This window comes from Somniosus microcephalus, chromosome 3, assembly GCF_052327205.1.
Source record: "Somniosus microcephalus isolate GS21.2 chromosome 3, FLI_Smic_1.0, whole genome shotgun sequence".
Taxonomy (NCBI): domain Eukaryota; kingdom Metazoa; phylum Chordata; class Chondrichthyes; order Squaliformes; family Somniosidae; genus Somniosus; species Somniosus microcephalus.
In genome coordinates, this window is record NC_140989.1 from 136,242,092 (window position 1) to 136,256,980 (window position 14,889).

Genomic DNA, 14,889 nt, shown 5'->3' on the forward strand with positions numbered 1-14,889 from the left:
TGTACTTAGAGGCCGTCCTTTCTCTTGCAGGGCAAGCTGGCCCACAATCGCAGGCAGCAGCGATGGACCGGGGGAGGCCGTCTTGACCTGAAAGAGCTCAGCGACCTGGCGCAGCATGTGGAGCGCATTATGGCAGGCCGGCTGATTGGCCCCGTCGCCAGTGGAGATGCTGACCCTGTTCTGGACAGCAATGGTAAGGTCATCACCTTTTTGACCTCTCTCTTTCCACTTGTGTCTCACACCAGCATCCTTTGCCACTATCGAACCAATGCAGTGCATAGCAGCACTCATGCCTCCCTCGCTGCCGCCCTGTCCTCACTCTAAAGCAACTTTTGTGCCTCCCTGCTTTCAGATGCTGAATCGCCAGGTGAGGAGGCGGGCCCTCAAGCTGCCACTGTCAGTGATTCTGAATTCGAGGAAGAGGAAGCCAGCCCATCAGTGCCACCCTCAGCCGAGGCAGCCCATGGCCATGATGGGGACACGTCTTCCCTGGAGGGGAGCAGGGGGGAAGGGTCTGAGGAGAGTGAAGCTCCAGGGCCCAGCGGGCTGCAGCAACGCGGGAGGGGTGGGGTAGCTCGGCGGCCTTCTCCCCGGATGGTGAGTGCAGCCTCCAGTCCTGCTACGGTGAGCGCAGAGGAGGTGCGGCTCCTTGGTGAAATGGGCGCCCAGGCTGAGTGCAGGCACACTGAGCTCATGGCTGCAGTGGCAAGGATGCCTGACTCCATAGAGTCACTGGCAAGAGTGCTCAGGAATTCAGGGCAGCACAGGCCAGGAGTCTGCAAGAATTCAGTGCAGCACAGGCAAGGAGTCTGCAGGACGTCGCGGCAGCACAGGCGGCTTCCAGCCAAGTGCTCAGTCGTGCCGTGCATTCACTGGCTGGTCTGATGCAGACACAGATCAGGGCCACACGGGCACTAACTGCTGCCACCCTCGCTGGATCGGCCAGGCATCGCCGGGGCCCTCGCCGCGCCGCAGCAGCCCAGCAGTCTGTGCTTCAGCAGATTGCTGCGCATGCTGCAGTGCTGGCCCGTGCGAGTGCCAGTGTATCAGCCGACCAGGGAGTGCCTGTGCTCTGTCAGGTTGGCAGCATTCCTGCAGCCAACACTGTCACTCCTCCACTGCAGCTGCCACCACCCGTAGGACAGACTGCTGCCGCCCAAGCAGAGTTGGAGCAGTCAGCAGCCGGGCCCAGAGCTGGTCCAGGCCGTCCCCCAAGGGCATTTGCCGTCTCACCATCTACCCTCAGCAGCCTTCCCCCAGCCTTGCTGCAGCCACTGGGGTCCCATTGAGGAGGAGCTGCAGGGCGGGAAGGGGCCACTCGCGGAAGCGAGGCGGATCACCCTCGCAGGGGACAAAGTAGAAGGTGTGGCCAAATGTTTTTTTTATATATGAAGGCCGAGACTGTTGTGTTTGTTTTTTATATGAAGGCCGAGGATCATGGTCATTTTTGTTTAACATTTTTTCATTTTCTGAAGGTTGTGAGAGCCAGTTATGTCTCTGACTGTTTTTTGGGGATTTATCTGAATTCGTTTGTCATGCGGGAAGGGCACAGAGTTTGCACAGTAAAAAAAATTCTTTAATCACATTGTCCATGTTTGCACTTTGAACTATTTGTTGCCTTGACCGGCTGAGGGCTTGCGGAGCGGCTCCATTCATGTTCTTTCATTGGCACAAGCCATTCCCTGAGAGGGGGCCTAGAACCGAGTTGCAATAAGCCGCCGACAGACGGCCCTTGCACTTTGTGCCTCCCTCCCATCTTGGTGCTCCTCCTCCTCCTCTGGTGGTCTTCCAATGTCTGCTGGCAGTGGCTGAGTCCTGAGGATAGCCAGGTTGTGCAGCATGCAGCACACTACAACGAAATGGGAGACTCACTCAGGCGAGTACTGTAGGGCTCCTCCGGAACGATCCAGACAGCGGAACCGTTGCTTGAGCACGCCGATTGTGTGCTCAATGATGTTCCTGGTAGCTTGATGGCTGTCATTGTATCGCTCTTCAGCAGGGGTGCTGGGCGCACGGAGCGGGGTCATCAGCCAGGTGCACAAAGGATAGACTTTGCCCCTGAGAAGCCATCCTCGTGGGTGAGCCTGGGCTTCGAAAATATCTGCCACAGAAGTTTGGCGCAGGATGAAGGCATCGTGGCTGCTGCCTGGAAAGCGGCCATTGACAGCTAGTATGAGCTGCCTGTGGGCACACACCAACTGGACGTTGAGCGAATGGTAGCCCTTCCGGTTGCGGTAATCCTCGGCATTCTGTAGAGGTGCCCGCAAAGCCACATGCGTGCAGTCAATGGCGCCCTGGACCATGGGGAAGCCCGCTATTCCTCCAAATCCCATTGCACGCTCTTGCTGCTTGTCCAGGGTCATGGGGAAGGAGATGTACTGACGTCTCCTTCTGAAAAGGGCATTGGTCACCTGGCGGATGCAGCAATGTACCGCGAACTGGGAGATGTTGGCAATGTCCCCAGTAGCGGATTGGAAGGAGCCGGTGGCATAGAAGTTGAGAGTCACCTTCACTGCCACCGACAGAGACGTCCTGCTCCTCAGCTGTGACTGCAGACCTCTGCGAAGCAGGTGGCAGATCTCAGTGACCACCTCCCTTCTGAATCGTAGCCTCCGAACACACTGCTCCTCAGACATGTTCAGATATGAGAACTGCTGGCGGTATACCCTGGGTGGGTAAGGCCTCCTGTGCCGACGCCTGTTGGCCCTTCTCCGTCTGGCCATGACTGGCACTCTCTCACGGCGTCTCTGAGCCCTTTGAATGCAATGCAGTAAGCCAACGTTTCCACCCATTGCAGCCCCCATTATATGTGGCGACTCAAGGCTATTGCACTGAAAGTTGCATCCAAGTGCAAAGCTCTGACCTGAAGCCAGAAGTACCTGTGCGAGCGCTGAGTCAAACCAGAAAGCTCTCTCCCTTTGTCTCTCTCCAAATATCCATCTCTCAAAGAAGGATTGCCACAAAATGGCTGCCACTTATAATGCAGGAGGAGTCCCCTTTAAATAACGCCCCCCGTGCCCCGCAGCGACTGGGAACCGTTCCCCTCTACCAGTCGCTGGGGGCGCCAGGCGCACAGAAGGGCGGCGCCACTGAAGTTCCGGTTCGGGGTGCACCAAGGGCGTTGCACCATGAAATGACGTCAGGATTTGCGCGCGCAGCTGAGCGGGCGCTGCGGTTTTGCACCGCCGCTAAATCTTGAGTGAAGATCGCGAGAGGCACAGATCGTGCCGCGCCCGGGTGCTCGCCGCTTAGCGCCCCACTTCTCCTAAGGCGCTAGCGGCTGGCGCTAACAACTGAATTTCTAGGCCTATATCTTAACTGCATATTCACCCACTTTTCAGTGTAAACTTGAATTCATGTTCTCTTATCCTGAAGCTTTTGTTAATATAGTCGCCACCACTTAAATCACCCATGTATAAATTGGGCAAATAGTGCAAACCATTTTCATTATTGACAATTACAAAGTCGCCACTTAGTGTATTAAGCACGCTGGATATTTCAGACAGGATAAGGTGCAATTACCTATTATACTTAATCACTGCTAAGTGGTGTCGGCTAATACTGAAGCTGATTGGAAAAAATTGTGAACACAATGATTTGACAAATGCGTGAACAAGAGCAGCTTCCAAGCCTCGGTTACATTTTTTTAATTAGTTGCTAATAGAGGATTTCACATGTCAAGGTGATATTCGAAAGCCACTTTTACTTTTGGTATTTCTCAATTTAAATAATTCATGTTGATTGTTTTATTGGTGGCAGTTTTCAATTGAAGTTACTCGTTCAGTTCCTCTCACAAATAACATATATTCATATAATCGTAGCGCGGGCAAATCGCATTGGTACCAACACACGCGCTGTAAGTGGTGGGGACTGAACACCACTCCAGTTTAGGGTTTCGACCCGAAACATTGACTCTGTTTCTCTCTCCATGGATGTTGCTGGCCTGCTGAGTTTTTCCAGCATTTTCTGTTGTTATTTTGGATTTCCAGCATCCGCAGTATTTTGCTGTCATTCCAGTTTATCTGTTTCTTTTAGAATCTTCCCAATAAGGCCCCTTCTAAGCTGATTTTTTTTTCCCCCAATGTAAACATCCATAGTGCTTGCATTTTTTTCCTCCTAGCACAGTTGCTCATTTAGCAACTTCGTTCCTTTCTTTGTGCTCCCTCCAAGGCCATAATTTCCCGCCTACATTATTCTGACATATTGTACTCAAATCTCAAGTGTATGCTAGACCAGTGATCTGTACATAATTATTGCTTTTGGGTACTTGTCCTCTATTCTTACCATGATCCTTGTTACAAATTTTGGTTCTACCTCAAATATTCTTTTGATGTTTTTGGCATTGGCCCAGAAATTCGGGTCTCCACGGGTGAGTACGCACGGGGTACTCACCCGTAAGCCCAATGGAAGTGCCGGTTTCCTGCATGCGCGGGAAGCCGGCACTTCCGTTCCCCTGGACGAAGGGGTTCAGAGGTCGAACGCGTGCGCGGGAGAGGCTGCGCGTGCGCATCAAACTTAGTTTTTATTTACAGGTTTTCCCGGGAGGGTAAGTCTGCAGAAGTTAGACATGTAAAAAGCAGGCCTAAGGCCTGCTTTATAAAAGTAAGTGGTAAATTAATTAAAATTAAAACCTTTTTTTCCACAGGTTTATTATTTTTAAATACTTTAAAGAAAGGTAAATTTATTTTTAGCCCCGTTAGAAAATAAAATTATTTTTTTCAAAAATTTAAATTATTGTTTAAAATAGTTATTTCATGTAATTTATAGTTTATTTTAAAAATGTATTTGAAGATTTAGTGCTATTTTCGGGCCGTAGTATTTATAAGTTTTGACAGCTCTTCCTGTCAATCTTATGAATGGAGCATTCCCTGCTCCGATTGGCTCTCCATGGCCCACGTGATCCCAGGGGACGCATCGAACTAACTGCGCCCCTGGGATGCGCAAGCACTGCGCGCCGGCAGCTGGACCAGGCCCCGGATCGGAATTCCACGCGGGCCCACAGCTCAACGGCCGGCGCGCAAGGTAAGTGCAGGTCGGGGGCTTGCACCCGCGGGAAGCCCCTGACCCGAATTTCTGGGCCATTATCTTTTTTTGTAGACAACTTCTAACTGTAAAAACCCACCTGCATTTTAGCTACTAGCTCTAGGCCCCAGGGCTATGCTTCATGCACACTTTTAAAAAAGAAACTTGACTGACTACACAACTGTCATTTTTTTCCATTTTTCTTTTGAGTCGTCACAGGAGGTGGAAGTGTGGGCCTTTGACTCCTTCCACATTCAGGCATTCACCACTAATGCTGAATACTCTCCACTTGTCTGGATGAGTGCAGCACCAACAACACTCGAAGCTCGACACCATCCAGGACAAAGCAGCAACCTTGATTGGCACCCCATCCACCACCTTAAACATTCATTCCCTCCACCACCAGCGTACCGTGGCTGCAGTGTGTACCATCCGCATGATGCACTGCAGCAACTCGCCAAAGCTTCTTCGATAGCACCTCCCAAACCTGCGACCTCTACCACCTCGAAGAACAAGGGCAGCAGGCACATAGGAACACCACCACCTCCAAGTTCCCCACCATCCTGACTTGGAAATATATCGCTGTTCCTTCATCGTCGCTGGGTCAAAATCCTGGAACTCCCTCCGTAACAGCACTGTGGGAGTACCTTCACCACACGGACTGCAGCGGTTCAAGAAGGCAACTCGCCACCAAGGGCAATTGGGGATGGGCAATAAATGCTGGCCTTGCCAGCAACACCCACATCCTGTGAACGAATTTAAAAAAAATGAAGTATTGGAATATATTGCTCGGAAAATCCAATGGAAAACAAAAAGCACTATACTGTCCCTGTATAAGACCATAGTTAGGCCATATCTAGAATCATAGAATGATACAGCACAGAAGACTGTTTGAAAGAGCTATCCAATTAGTCCCATTCCTCTGCCCTTTCCCCATAGCCTTGCAAAGTTTTCCCCATCAAGTATTTATCCAATTCCCTTTTGAAAGTTATTATTGAATCTGCTTCCACCGCTCTTTCAGGCAGTGCATTTCAGATCACATCAACTTGCTGCGTAAAAAACAAAATCCTCATCTCTCCTTTGGTTTCTTTGCCAATTACAGGGCTGCTTAATGGCAGAGGACATTGTTAGACTGTGTGCTGTTCCACCATGCTGCCATGAATACATCTTTCAACATTCTCAAATGATTTTAGAACTCTAGAATGCATTTCCTACTCCTCCTGTTGTCAGTATGACATTTAGTGCACAAAAAGCCTTCTGCGATATGTTGAACAGTGTGGTTCCCATTAAAAGTATTTTGTATCAAATTGCTATGAAAGGTAACCAAGGCTGCTTGTTTTTTTTAATCGTCAATGTCGTAGCCTGTAAAGTCTTCATCATATGGCAGACAGAACAGAAATGGATTTTATATTTTTGTTCTCCAACAGGAGGTTCTTTCATGTCTGGAAATTGAAAACGTGTGTATCTTAATGCAACAAATGTATGTGTGTTCTTTTACATGCACCTGTTTCCAATTTTCTAACATGAAAGACATGCCCATCAAAAGATCTTTAAAAATTTTTTTCCTGTGACACACAATAAATGTTGAGCTTACAATCGGTGGTCTTTGTCCAAGTTATGCACCCCAAAATCTTGTCATTGTTTAAGACAAATGAATATGTGGGTGTCACTCTTAAGCAGTATATTTGTCTTTTGTTGTGGTTCTGGTACAAGAACCATTACTCAGATTGACTTTATTTTTTGTAGAATAATTCCGTTGTGGTTTGAATCGCGTTCTGACAGAAAACTAAAACGGTAAACACTAGAGTGGTATTCTAAGAACTGCTTTGCTTCAAATAAACTTTTTTTCAAAAAAACTGACTGCTTATCCACCCATTGGCTAACATTAAATAGTATTAAAAGGACGTTACCAATGTTCATCTGTTTTAATCTGTTTCTATTCATAGAGCTATCTTTCCACTTCTGATCTCTTAATTTGCCTTTTTTTTTTAATTTTCCCCTTCTAGGTTGTGGAGAGCACCTTGTACGAACCATGTTGGCCAGGGAGTGTTCAGTGGCCCTACAAGCAGAAGATGCCCACCAGGCCTTATTGGAGACTATGCAAAAGAAGTTCGTTCGTAAGTTCCTGTTTCCTTCTGCTGCAGTAGAGATCTCCTCCTCCCTTCCTCTCTCCTTTCCTTCGCCCTCTCTCCTTCGCCCTCTCTCCTTTCCTTCGCCCTCTCTCCTTTCCTTCGCCCTCTCTCCTTTCCTTCGCCCTCTCTCCTTTCCTTCGCCCTCTCTCCTTTCCTTCGCCCTCTCTCCTTTCCTTCGCCCTCTCTCCTTTCCTTCGCCCTCTCTCTCCTTCGCCCTCTCTCCTTTCCTTCGCCCTCTCTCTCCTTCGCCCTCTCTCCTTTCCTTCGCCCTCTCTCCTTTCCTTCGCGCTCTCTCCTTTCCTTCGCCCTCTCTCTCCTTCGCGCTCTCTCCTTTCCTTCGCGCTCTCTCCTTTCCTTCCCCGCTCTCCTTTCCTTCGCCCTCTCTCCTTTCCTTCCCCTCTCTCCTTTCCTTCGCGCTCTCTCCTTTCCTTCCCCTCTCTCCTTTCCTTCCCCTCTCTCCTTTCCTTCGCCCTCTCTCCTTTCCTTCGCCCTCTCTCCTTTCCTTCGCCCTCTCTCCTTTCCTTCCCCTCTCTCCTTTCCTTCGCCCTCTCTCCTTTCCTTCGCGCTCTCTCCTTTCCTTCGCGCTCTCTCCTTTCCTTCGCGCTCTCTCCTTTCCTTCGCCCTCTCTCCTTTCCTTCGCCCTCTCTCCTTTCCTTCGCGCTCTCTCCTTTCCTTCGCGCTCTCTCCTTTCCTTCGCGCTCTCTCCTTTCCTTCGCGCTCTCTCCTTTCCTTCGCGCTCTCTCCTTTCCTTCGCCCTCTCTCCTTTCCTTCGCCCTCTCTCCTTTCCTTCGCCCTCTCTCCTTTCCTTCGCGCTCTCTCCTTTCCTTCGCCCTCTCTCCTTTCCTTCGCCCTCTCTCCTTTCCTTCGCGCTCTCTCCTTTCCTTCGCGCTCTCTCCTTTCCTTCGCCCTCTCTCCTTTCCTTCGCCCTCTCTCCTTTCCTTCGCCCTCTCTCCTTTCCTTCGCGCTCTCTCCTTTCCTTCGCCCTCTCTCCTTTCCTTCGCGCTCTCTCCTTTCCTTCGCCCTCTCTCCTTTCCTTCGCCCTCTCTCTCCTTCGCCCTCTCTCCTTTCCTTCGCGCTCTCTCCTTTCCTTCGCGCTCTCTCCTTTCCTTCGCGCTCTCTCCTTTCCTTCGCGCTCTCTCCTTTCCTTCGCCCTCTCTCCTTTCCTTCGCCCTCTCTCCTTTCCTTCGCCCTCTCTCTCCTTCGCGCTCTCTCCTTTCCTTCGCACTCTCTCCTTTCCTTCGCGCTCTCTCCTTTCCTTCGCGCTCTCTCCTTTCCTTCGCCCTCCTTTCCTTCGCCCTCTCTCTCCTTCGCGCTCTCTCCTTTCCTTCGCGCTCTCTCCTTTCCTTCGCGCTCTCTCCTTTCCTTCGCGCTCTCTCCTTTCCTTCGCCCTCTCTCCTTTCCTTCGCGCTCTCTCCTTTCCTTCGCCCTCTCTCCTTTCCTTCGCCCTCTCTCCTTTCCTTCGCCCTCTCTCCTTTCCTTCGCCCTCTCTCTCCTTCGCGCTCTCTCCTTTCCTTCGCGCTCTCTCCTTTCCTTCGCGCTCTCTCCTTTCCTTCGCGCTCTCTCCTTTCCTTCGCCCTCTCTCTCCTTCGCGCTCTCTCCTTTCCTTCGCGCTCTCTCCTTTCCTTCGCGCTCTCTCCTTTCCTTCGCCCTCTCTTTCCTTCGCCCTCTCTCCTTTCCTTCGCGCTCTCTCCTTTCCTTCGCGCGCTCTCCTTTCCTTCGCCCTCTCTCCTTTCCTTCGCCCTCTCTCCTTTCCTTCGCCCTCTCTCCTTTCCTTCGCGCTCTCTCCTTTCCTTCGCGCTCTCTCCTTTCCTTCGCTCTCTCCTTTCCTTCGCGCTCTCTCCTTTCCTTCGCGCTCTCTCCTTTCCTTCGCGCTCTCTCCTTTCCTTCGCCCTCTCTCCTTTCCTTCGCCCTCTCTCCTTTCCTTCGCTCTCTCCTTTCCTTCGCGCTCTCTCCTTTCCTTCGCGCTCTCTCCTTTCCTTCGCGCTCTCTCCTTTCTTTTGCGCTCTCTCCTTTCGCGCGCTCTCTCTCTCCTCCTCTCGCTCTCTCTCCTTCCCCCTCTCTCCTCCTTCCCTCTCTCTCCTCCTTCCCCATCGCTTGCGCTCTCTCTCTTCCTTCCCCCTCCCTCTTTCTCTCTCTGTCTCTCTCCCTTCCCTCGCTCTCCCTCTCTCTCCTCCTTCCCCCTCTCTCTCTCTCATTCCCCCTCCCGCTGTCTCTCTCCTCCTTCCCCCTTGCACACACTCTCTCCTTCCCCATCGCTCGCTCTCTCTTCCTCTCTTCCTTCTCCATTGCTCGCTCTCTCTTCCTTCCCCCTCCTTTTTCCTTCCCCTCCCTCTTTCTCTCCCTCCCTCTCCTCCTTCCCCCCTCTTTCTCTTCCCCTCCCCCTCCCTCTCTCCTCCTTCCCCCTCCCTCTCTCCTCCTTCCCCCTCCCTCTCTTCCCCTCCCCCTCCCTCTCTTCCCCTCCCCCCTCCTCTCTCTCTCTGTTTGTCTTTCTCTCCTTCCCTTTCTCGACCCACTTACACACGCTCTCTCTCAAGACTCTGCCATCAGTAGTGGAGCAGAGACTAGATTGGGAAATGGAAGGGCACAAGTTATGATATAGGGCTGAATGGGGTTGCAGAGGTTGGGTGGGTTGAGGATTTTGAATTCAATTGAGTTTGGAAACGGAACCAGACAAGATTGGGTAGTATAGGTGGGATGGTTAAGTAGAAATTGGTGCCGGACAGAATTCAGTGAATAGGGAGTTTTGGATGAGCTAAGATTTGCAGTGAAGTAGAGCTCATGAGGCAGATGAGAAGGACCTTAAAATGTCAAGGATGGAGATAATGTAAGCATGGATAAGTGTTTCAGTAGTGGCTGAGGTAGGGGTGAAACCAGGTGATGTGGAAGTATAAGAGATCTTGGTGATAGCATATAGGGTCTGCAATCTAGCTTGCGATCATATGAGACGCAGTTGGAATCTGAGTAAGCAGCTGGAGAGGGGGGAATGTAGTTGAATGAAATCGGATTGAAGGGTTTTGAACAAGGGGTGGCGAGTGAGCATGGTGCTGATTGGTAATCCATTTGAGCACCAAATAGTGGAAAAGTGGTTTACAGATGGTGGTTTTTGGAGAGGAAGGAGCACACAGAATGAGCTTTTGAGTACGGTGGTGGTAACGGCATTTTGAAATGGAGGACCAACAGTGTCTGTGCAAAGGGAGCCATTAAAGTTGTTGTGTGGTCCAGATTTGGATCAGCAACTGGTCGAAAGAGCATTGGGTGTGTTTCCTGGAGGAAATCAGCCTGGGGAACGATGATATGGGATGGAGCGGTGGGATGTGGGAAGTTCGAGAGGAGGCAAGGGATAGAGTAGAAGGAGACGGTCAAGTGAATAATTTCAATCTTGGGAATAAAATCAAATCCACATTCTTCTAGCGCTAGGTGTTGGACTTGAGCATGGAGGGACAAGGATGGAGGTCAGTGGTGGCTTTTTTTCATTTGAAAAGAGGAGTCTGGAATTGTCCTTACTCTTAAGGCTATTCTTCGAGTAATAGGAAGATTTGGCCGTGGAGAAGGGAATGCAGTATTGCTTGAGGTATTCAAGCCAGATCTAGCACAGGATGTCCAGGCCACTCATGCACCAGGTGCACTTTGATATTGTGGCCCTCACACTTCAGGTGCAAATAGGAAGTGTATTGGAAGTATGGGATACCATGAGGGATTTGGTTGAGATAAAGGCATTAAAAGTAGAAGTAAGGGCACGACTGTGATTGAGACATATGTATATCATAATGAGTGGGGCTACTTCAATGAGGTTGAAGGAGACATCATCTGTGAAACCGTTTTTGATCAAGGCCAGGATATGGTGGGCCTGGAATGGCTAGTTATTGGAGACCTGTTTCACTCCTCGTGCAGGGTTCACCACAATATTCTTTTGCAGGTATTGTGGCTGAAACGGCCTCCTGATGCCTGTACTCTCTGCTGTGCTTTTGAGTCAGGGTTTGCCTGGCCAACTTTGCCATCTCTTGGTTTAGTTTCCTTCCCCAGGTTGTGATGATCTTCGTGTAAGCCTAGCACAGCCATATGTTGGAGAAGGAGCAGACTGCTATGTAATTTCAGCAGTGCAGATGTACAATCAGTGACAGCACATCAGAGACCAAGGCAGCAACAAATCAGTGATTAATTGAGAAGAATAGCAGCTCTTTGGGGGAAAAAAGGCAATGGGGTGGTGCTCTGACAAGCAGAAGTGGCAGCATGGAGCCCTCTTGATATTTACGTAGAACTACATAGAAATTACAGCACCAAAACAGGCTGTTTGGCCTAACCAGTCTGTATTGGTGTTTATCCTCCATACAAGTATGGTCTCTTGCTACAAACACTAACTCCAGTATTGCTTGACAACTCCGAGTTAAAAAAGGTTTCTCCTCTCCAACCTAAATCTCTTGCATTTAATCTAGTTTCTACATCCCCTTGTTCTTGACCCTTTAACCAGAAAAAAGTCTCTTTCTAGCCACTGTGTCCCACCCCTTCATAATTTAAAATTCCTCAATCAAATCATCCCATAACCTTCTCTGTGCTTATGTAAATATCCTCAATTTTTCAAGTTTTTTTTCATATTTGCATTCTAGTGAATATATGCTGTACCCTCTCCATTGCCTCAACATCCTTCCTATAGTGGAGACCAAAACTGCGCTCAGTACTCCAACTGTGGTCTTACTATAGATTCATTGTTTTCGCTTGACTTTTATATGCTATACCACTTGCCGTAAAACCCAGTATTCCATTAGCTTTCTTACGGCGTTGAGGTGCTGCTTTTAAAGGACTTGTGAACCTGAACCCCCAAATCCTTCTCCTCTTTATCTCCTAGCTTTCCCCCATTTGAAGTATAATATAAAATGTACTACCCCACACTTACTGCCATCGAATTCTATCTGTCACTTTTTTGCCTATTCCACTATCTTATCAATATCCCCATACAGCTTCCTTTGATCCTCAGAATGATATACTATTTTCTGCAAATTTGGACACCAATCCCTCAAGTCCTATATCCAAATCATTGATGTACACAGTGAACCGAAGCAGAGTGAAGTTGACATTGTTTGAGGATAGCTTGATCATGCTTTTCCCCAAGCCTTTGAAAGGAAGGATCATCACTTAGTTGATCTACAAAAAACATTTCCTCCTTATGTAGATTGGAAAGAAAGCTTTAATCGATAGGTGGTTGTTTATTTTGGGAGCAATTCTAAGTAAACCAATTGCTTAATTGAGGTTAGTTTTTTGAATTTGGCTGAGCAAGACTGATGCAAAAGCATAGCAGAGGGCGAATTAGGTCGTATTGCCTTGTATTTTACAGTAGGGCCTACGCAAATACGAACAACGACGGACAGGTGAAGACCATCTGGTCCATCAAGCCTATCCCACCTGCAGAGGAAGTTAGATCTAACTCTGCTCTTAGGCTAACTAACGTGCATGAATTTCTGGAAGCAAGTGATCTAAAGAAATAGGTATGCTACTGCTAAATATTTCTGTCTTGTGTTGAGGCACTCGGGATAATGGACACTTCAGTGCTGCAGCTGCCCATGATGGCCTGATGGTTTACGTTGTCAGGACTCCTGCTATTTTTTTCTTTTTACACTGTTTTGCTCGCATCTGTTTGTACGTGCAGGTTGAAGCAATGAAGAACTTGAGATTACATATTACAGATACTATTTTACTCACTCTTTCTAAGAAGTTCAGTTTTGTGTACAATGTTCTCTTCTAGGCCTCCTTCACATTTCTGACCTGGGTGGTTTAGAGCTACTGTGTTACTTGTATTTCAGTTGTCTTGTGGTTACTTGGATCTGACTGTTTCTGTCTCCAAGCCAAGAAATAAGAATGAGGGAATGTGCAGCAGAGTAGGGAACAACCACCTGGAACAGAGATACTGGACTTTAAAAGAGCAGACTTCAAAGGGATGAGAAATTCATTCATTGGAAGAGTGATTGGAAAACTATGAAATTATTGGCCCATTTCATGATTGTAATGGGAAGTTGGAAATCGAGAACAAAGTAATAGAAGAATCCACCTTTTCTGATGGAAGTTTCCCAGGTCAAAAATCCTATTTCCAGGAATGGCAGAAAAGCAGGATAGCATACAAATAATGTCATGGTTATCAAAAAGTTAGATGGTCTTAAAATGAAGGAAGTATCTGATTTGGACAGCATGCACTGAGACTTTTAAAGGTGAAGTTTAAAATTAAACTTGGGAGAAATTTCTTAAGAATAGAAAGTGGCTAACCTAGCTACATGACTTTAAAAAGGTTTGAGACCAATGTTCCCTCTAATTTTTGGGGGGCTGTGCGGCCCCTTTAACAGGCTGTGCACCCCATTCAAAAATTGGTGCATGCGCCGTTTTTGCATTTAAAAGCCAGTGAGCTGGCTGTGCAGGAGCTCCACAATGCTGCGCAGCTTAAAGTGAACATTGGTTGCGACTTGCCTGAAAATCGTAGACTGATGAGTTTAACTATGATTGCAAAGAAGATATTTGAAATGGAGTTTGAGTGATCTAGTGGGGAAAATCTTGGTAGTGTATCAGGGATCAAGGGGTATGGGGAGAAAGCAGGGACTGGGTACTGAATTTGGATGATCAGCCATGATCGCATTGAATGGCGGAGCAGGCTCGAGGGGCCAAATGGCCTACTCCTGCTCCTATCTTCTATGTTTCTATGTATAACCGGCATAAATTCAGGAGGGAAGATCATATTTAACTAACTTAGGGCTAGAAATTCAGTTGCGTGTGCGACCAGTTACCGCCCAAAGAGGGCTTCTGCGCCAGTAGAGGAGTTTGCGCTGATATTCAGCGCTGCGGTAATGGCGGCGGTAGCCGGTAGCGCTGCGCCGGCACCGATGACGTCATCGGTGTGCGCAGTGCCCCGGTTCCGCCCCGCTACCGGCCCGACCCCCTTATTTAATTGCGGCCGCCTGTTCCGCAGCGGCCGCAAACAACGTTGTGAAGACCGGGCCGTGCTGCAGCCTTAGTGGCGCTAGTTAAGGCGGAGGTGCGGCCGGCCGCTTTTTCGGCGGCCGCCTGGCCGCACCTCCTTCCCCAGCCTCCTCCACCCCCCCCCCCCCCCCCGCGGCATTGCCGGCTGCTTTCCGCGAGCCCGGCACTTCTCCGTGGTGCCGGGCTCATTTGCCGGCACTATCAAGCGGCGAGCTCCCCGTTGCAGGCACCTCCCCCTTAAGAGAAGGAGGAGGCCTGCAGTACCGCAGCCTGCCGCTCCGCAGGGGGTGGCGCAGCGGCACCTACAGCGCTGAAATTCAGTTTCAGCGCCCCAAGCGGGGGCGGGCCCACCCTGGAATAGCGCCCGGTTCCGACTTGGGGCGCAAAAACTGAATATCTGACGGGCGCAACTGGCTCCGCGCGCAGCACTAACTTTTGGGCGCTAGCCAGCTGGCGGGGCCTTACTGAATTTCTAGGCCTTAGTGTTTTAGCGTAATGCAGTGCGATGGATTTTCAGAGGGCCTTGATAAGTTCCACATTGTTTAAGCTAAGGAATCACTGACTGAATGGATAGATAAATGGCTTTAAAATGTATGGTGTTGGGTAGATAATCAGTATGAAACAGGAAATTGGCGTAAACTTTCAAACTGAAGAGTTAATATGCGGGGTGCTTTGGAGTTGGTCTTCATGCCACGGATAGGAGGATATAGATGTGAGCAGCAGGATGATTCATTTTTTATCTAGATTTTGCAGAATTTTATCCATTTTATAATATTGA

General features: G+C 49.3%; 1 protein-coding gene across 9 annotated transcripts in view; it reads left to right on the forward strand.

Annotated features, from left to right (window-relative positions):
• The window catches only part of tasp1 (taspase, threonine aspartase, 1), a 191,716-nt gene that overhangs the window by 120,969 nt on the left and 55,858 nt on the right, over positions 1-14,889 (forward strand). For all 9 annotated transcript variants that reach the window (XM_085981660.1, XM_085981659.1, XM_085981661.1 and 6 more), the window contains exon 10: positions 7,029-7,139. In XM_085981660.1, coding sequence (XP_085837786.1) covers positions 7,029-7,139 — 111 coding nt within the window. The remainder of the gene's footprint in view (positions 1-7,028; positions 7,140-14,889) is intronic.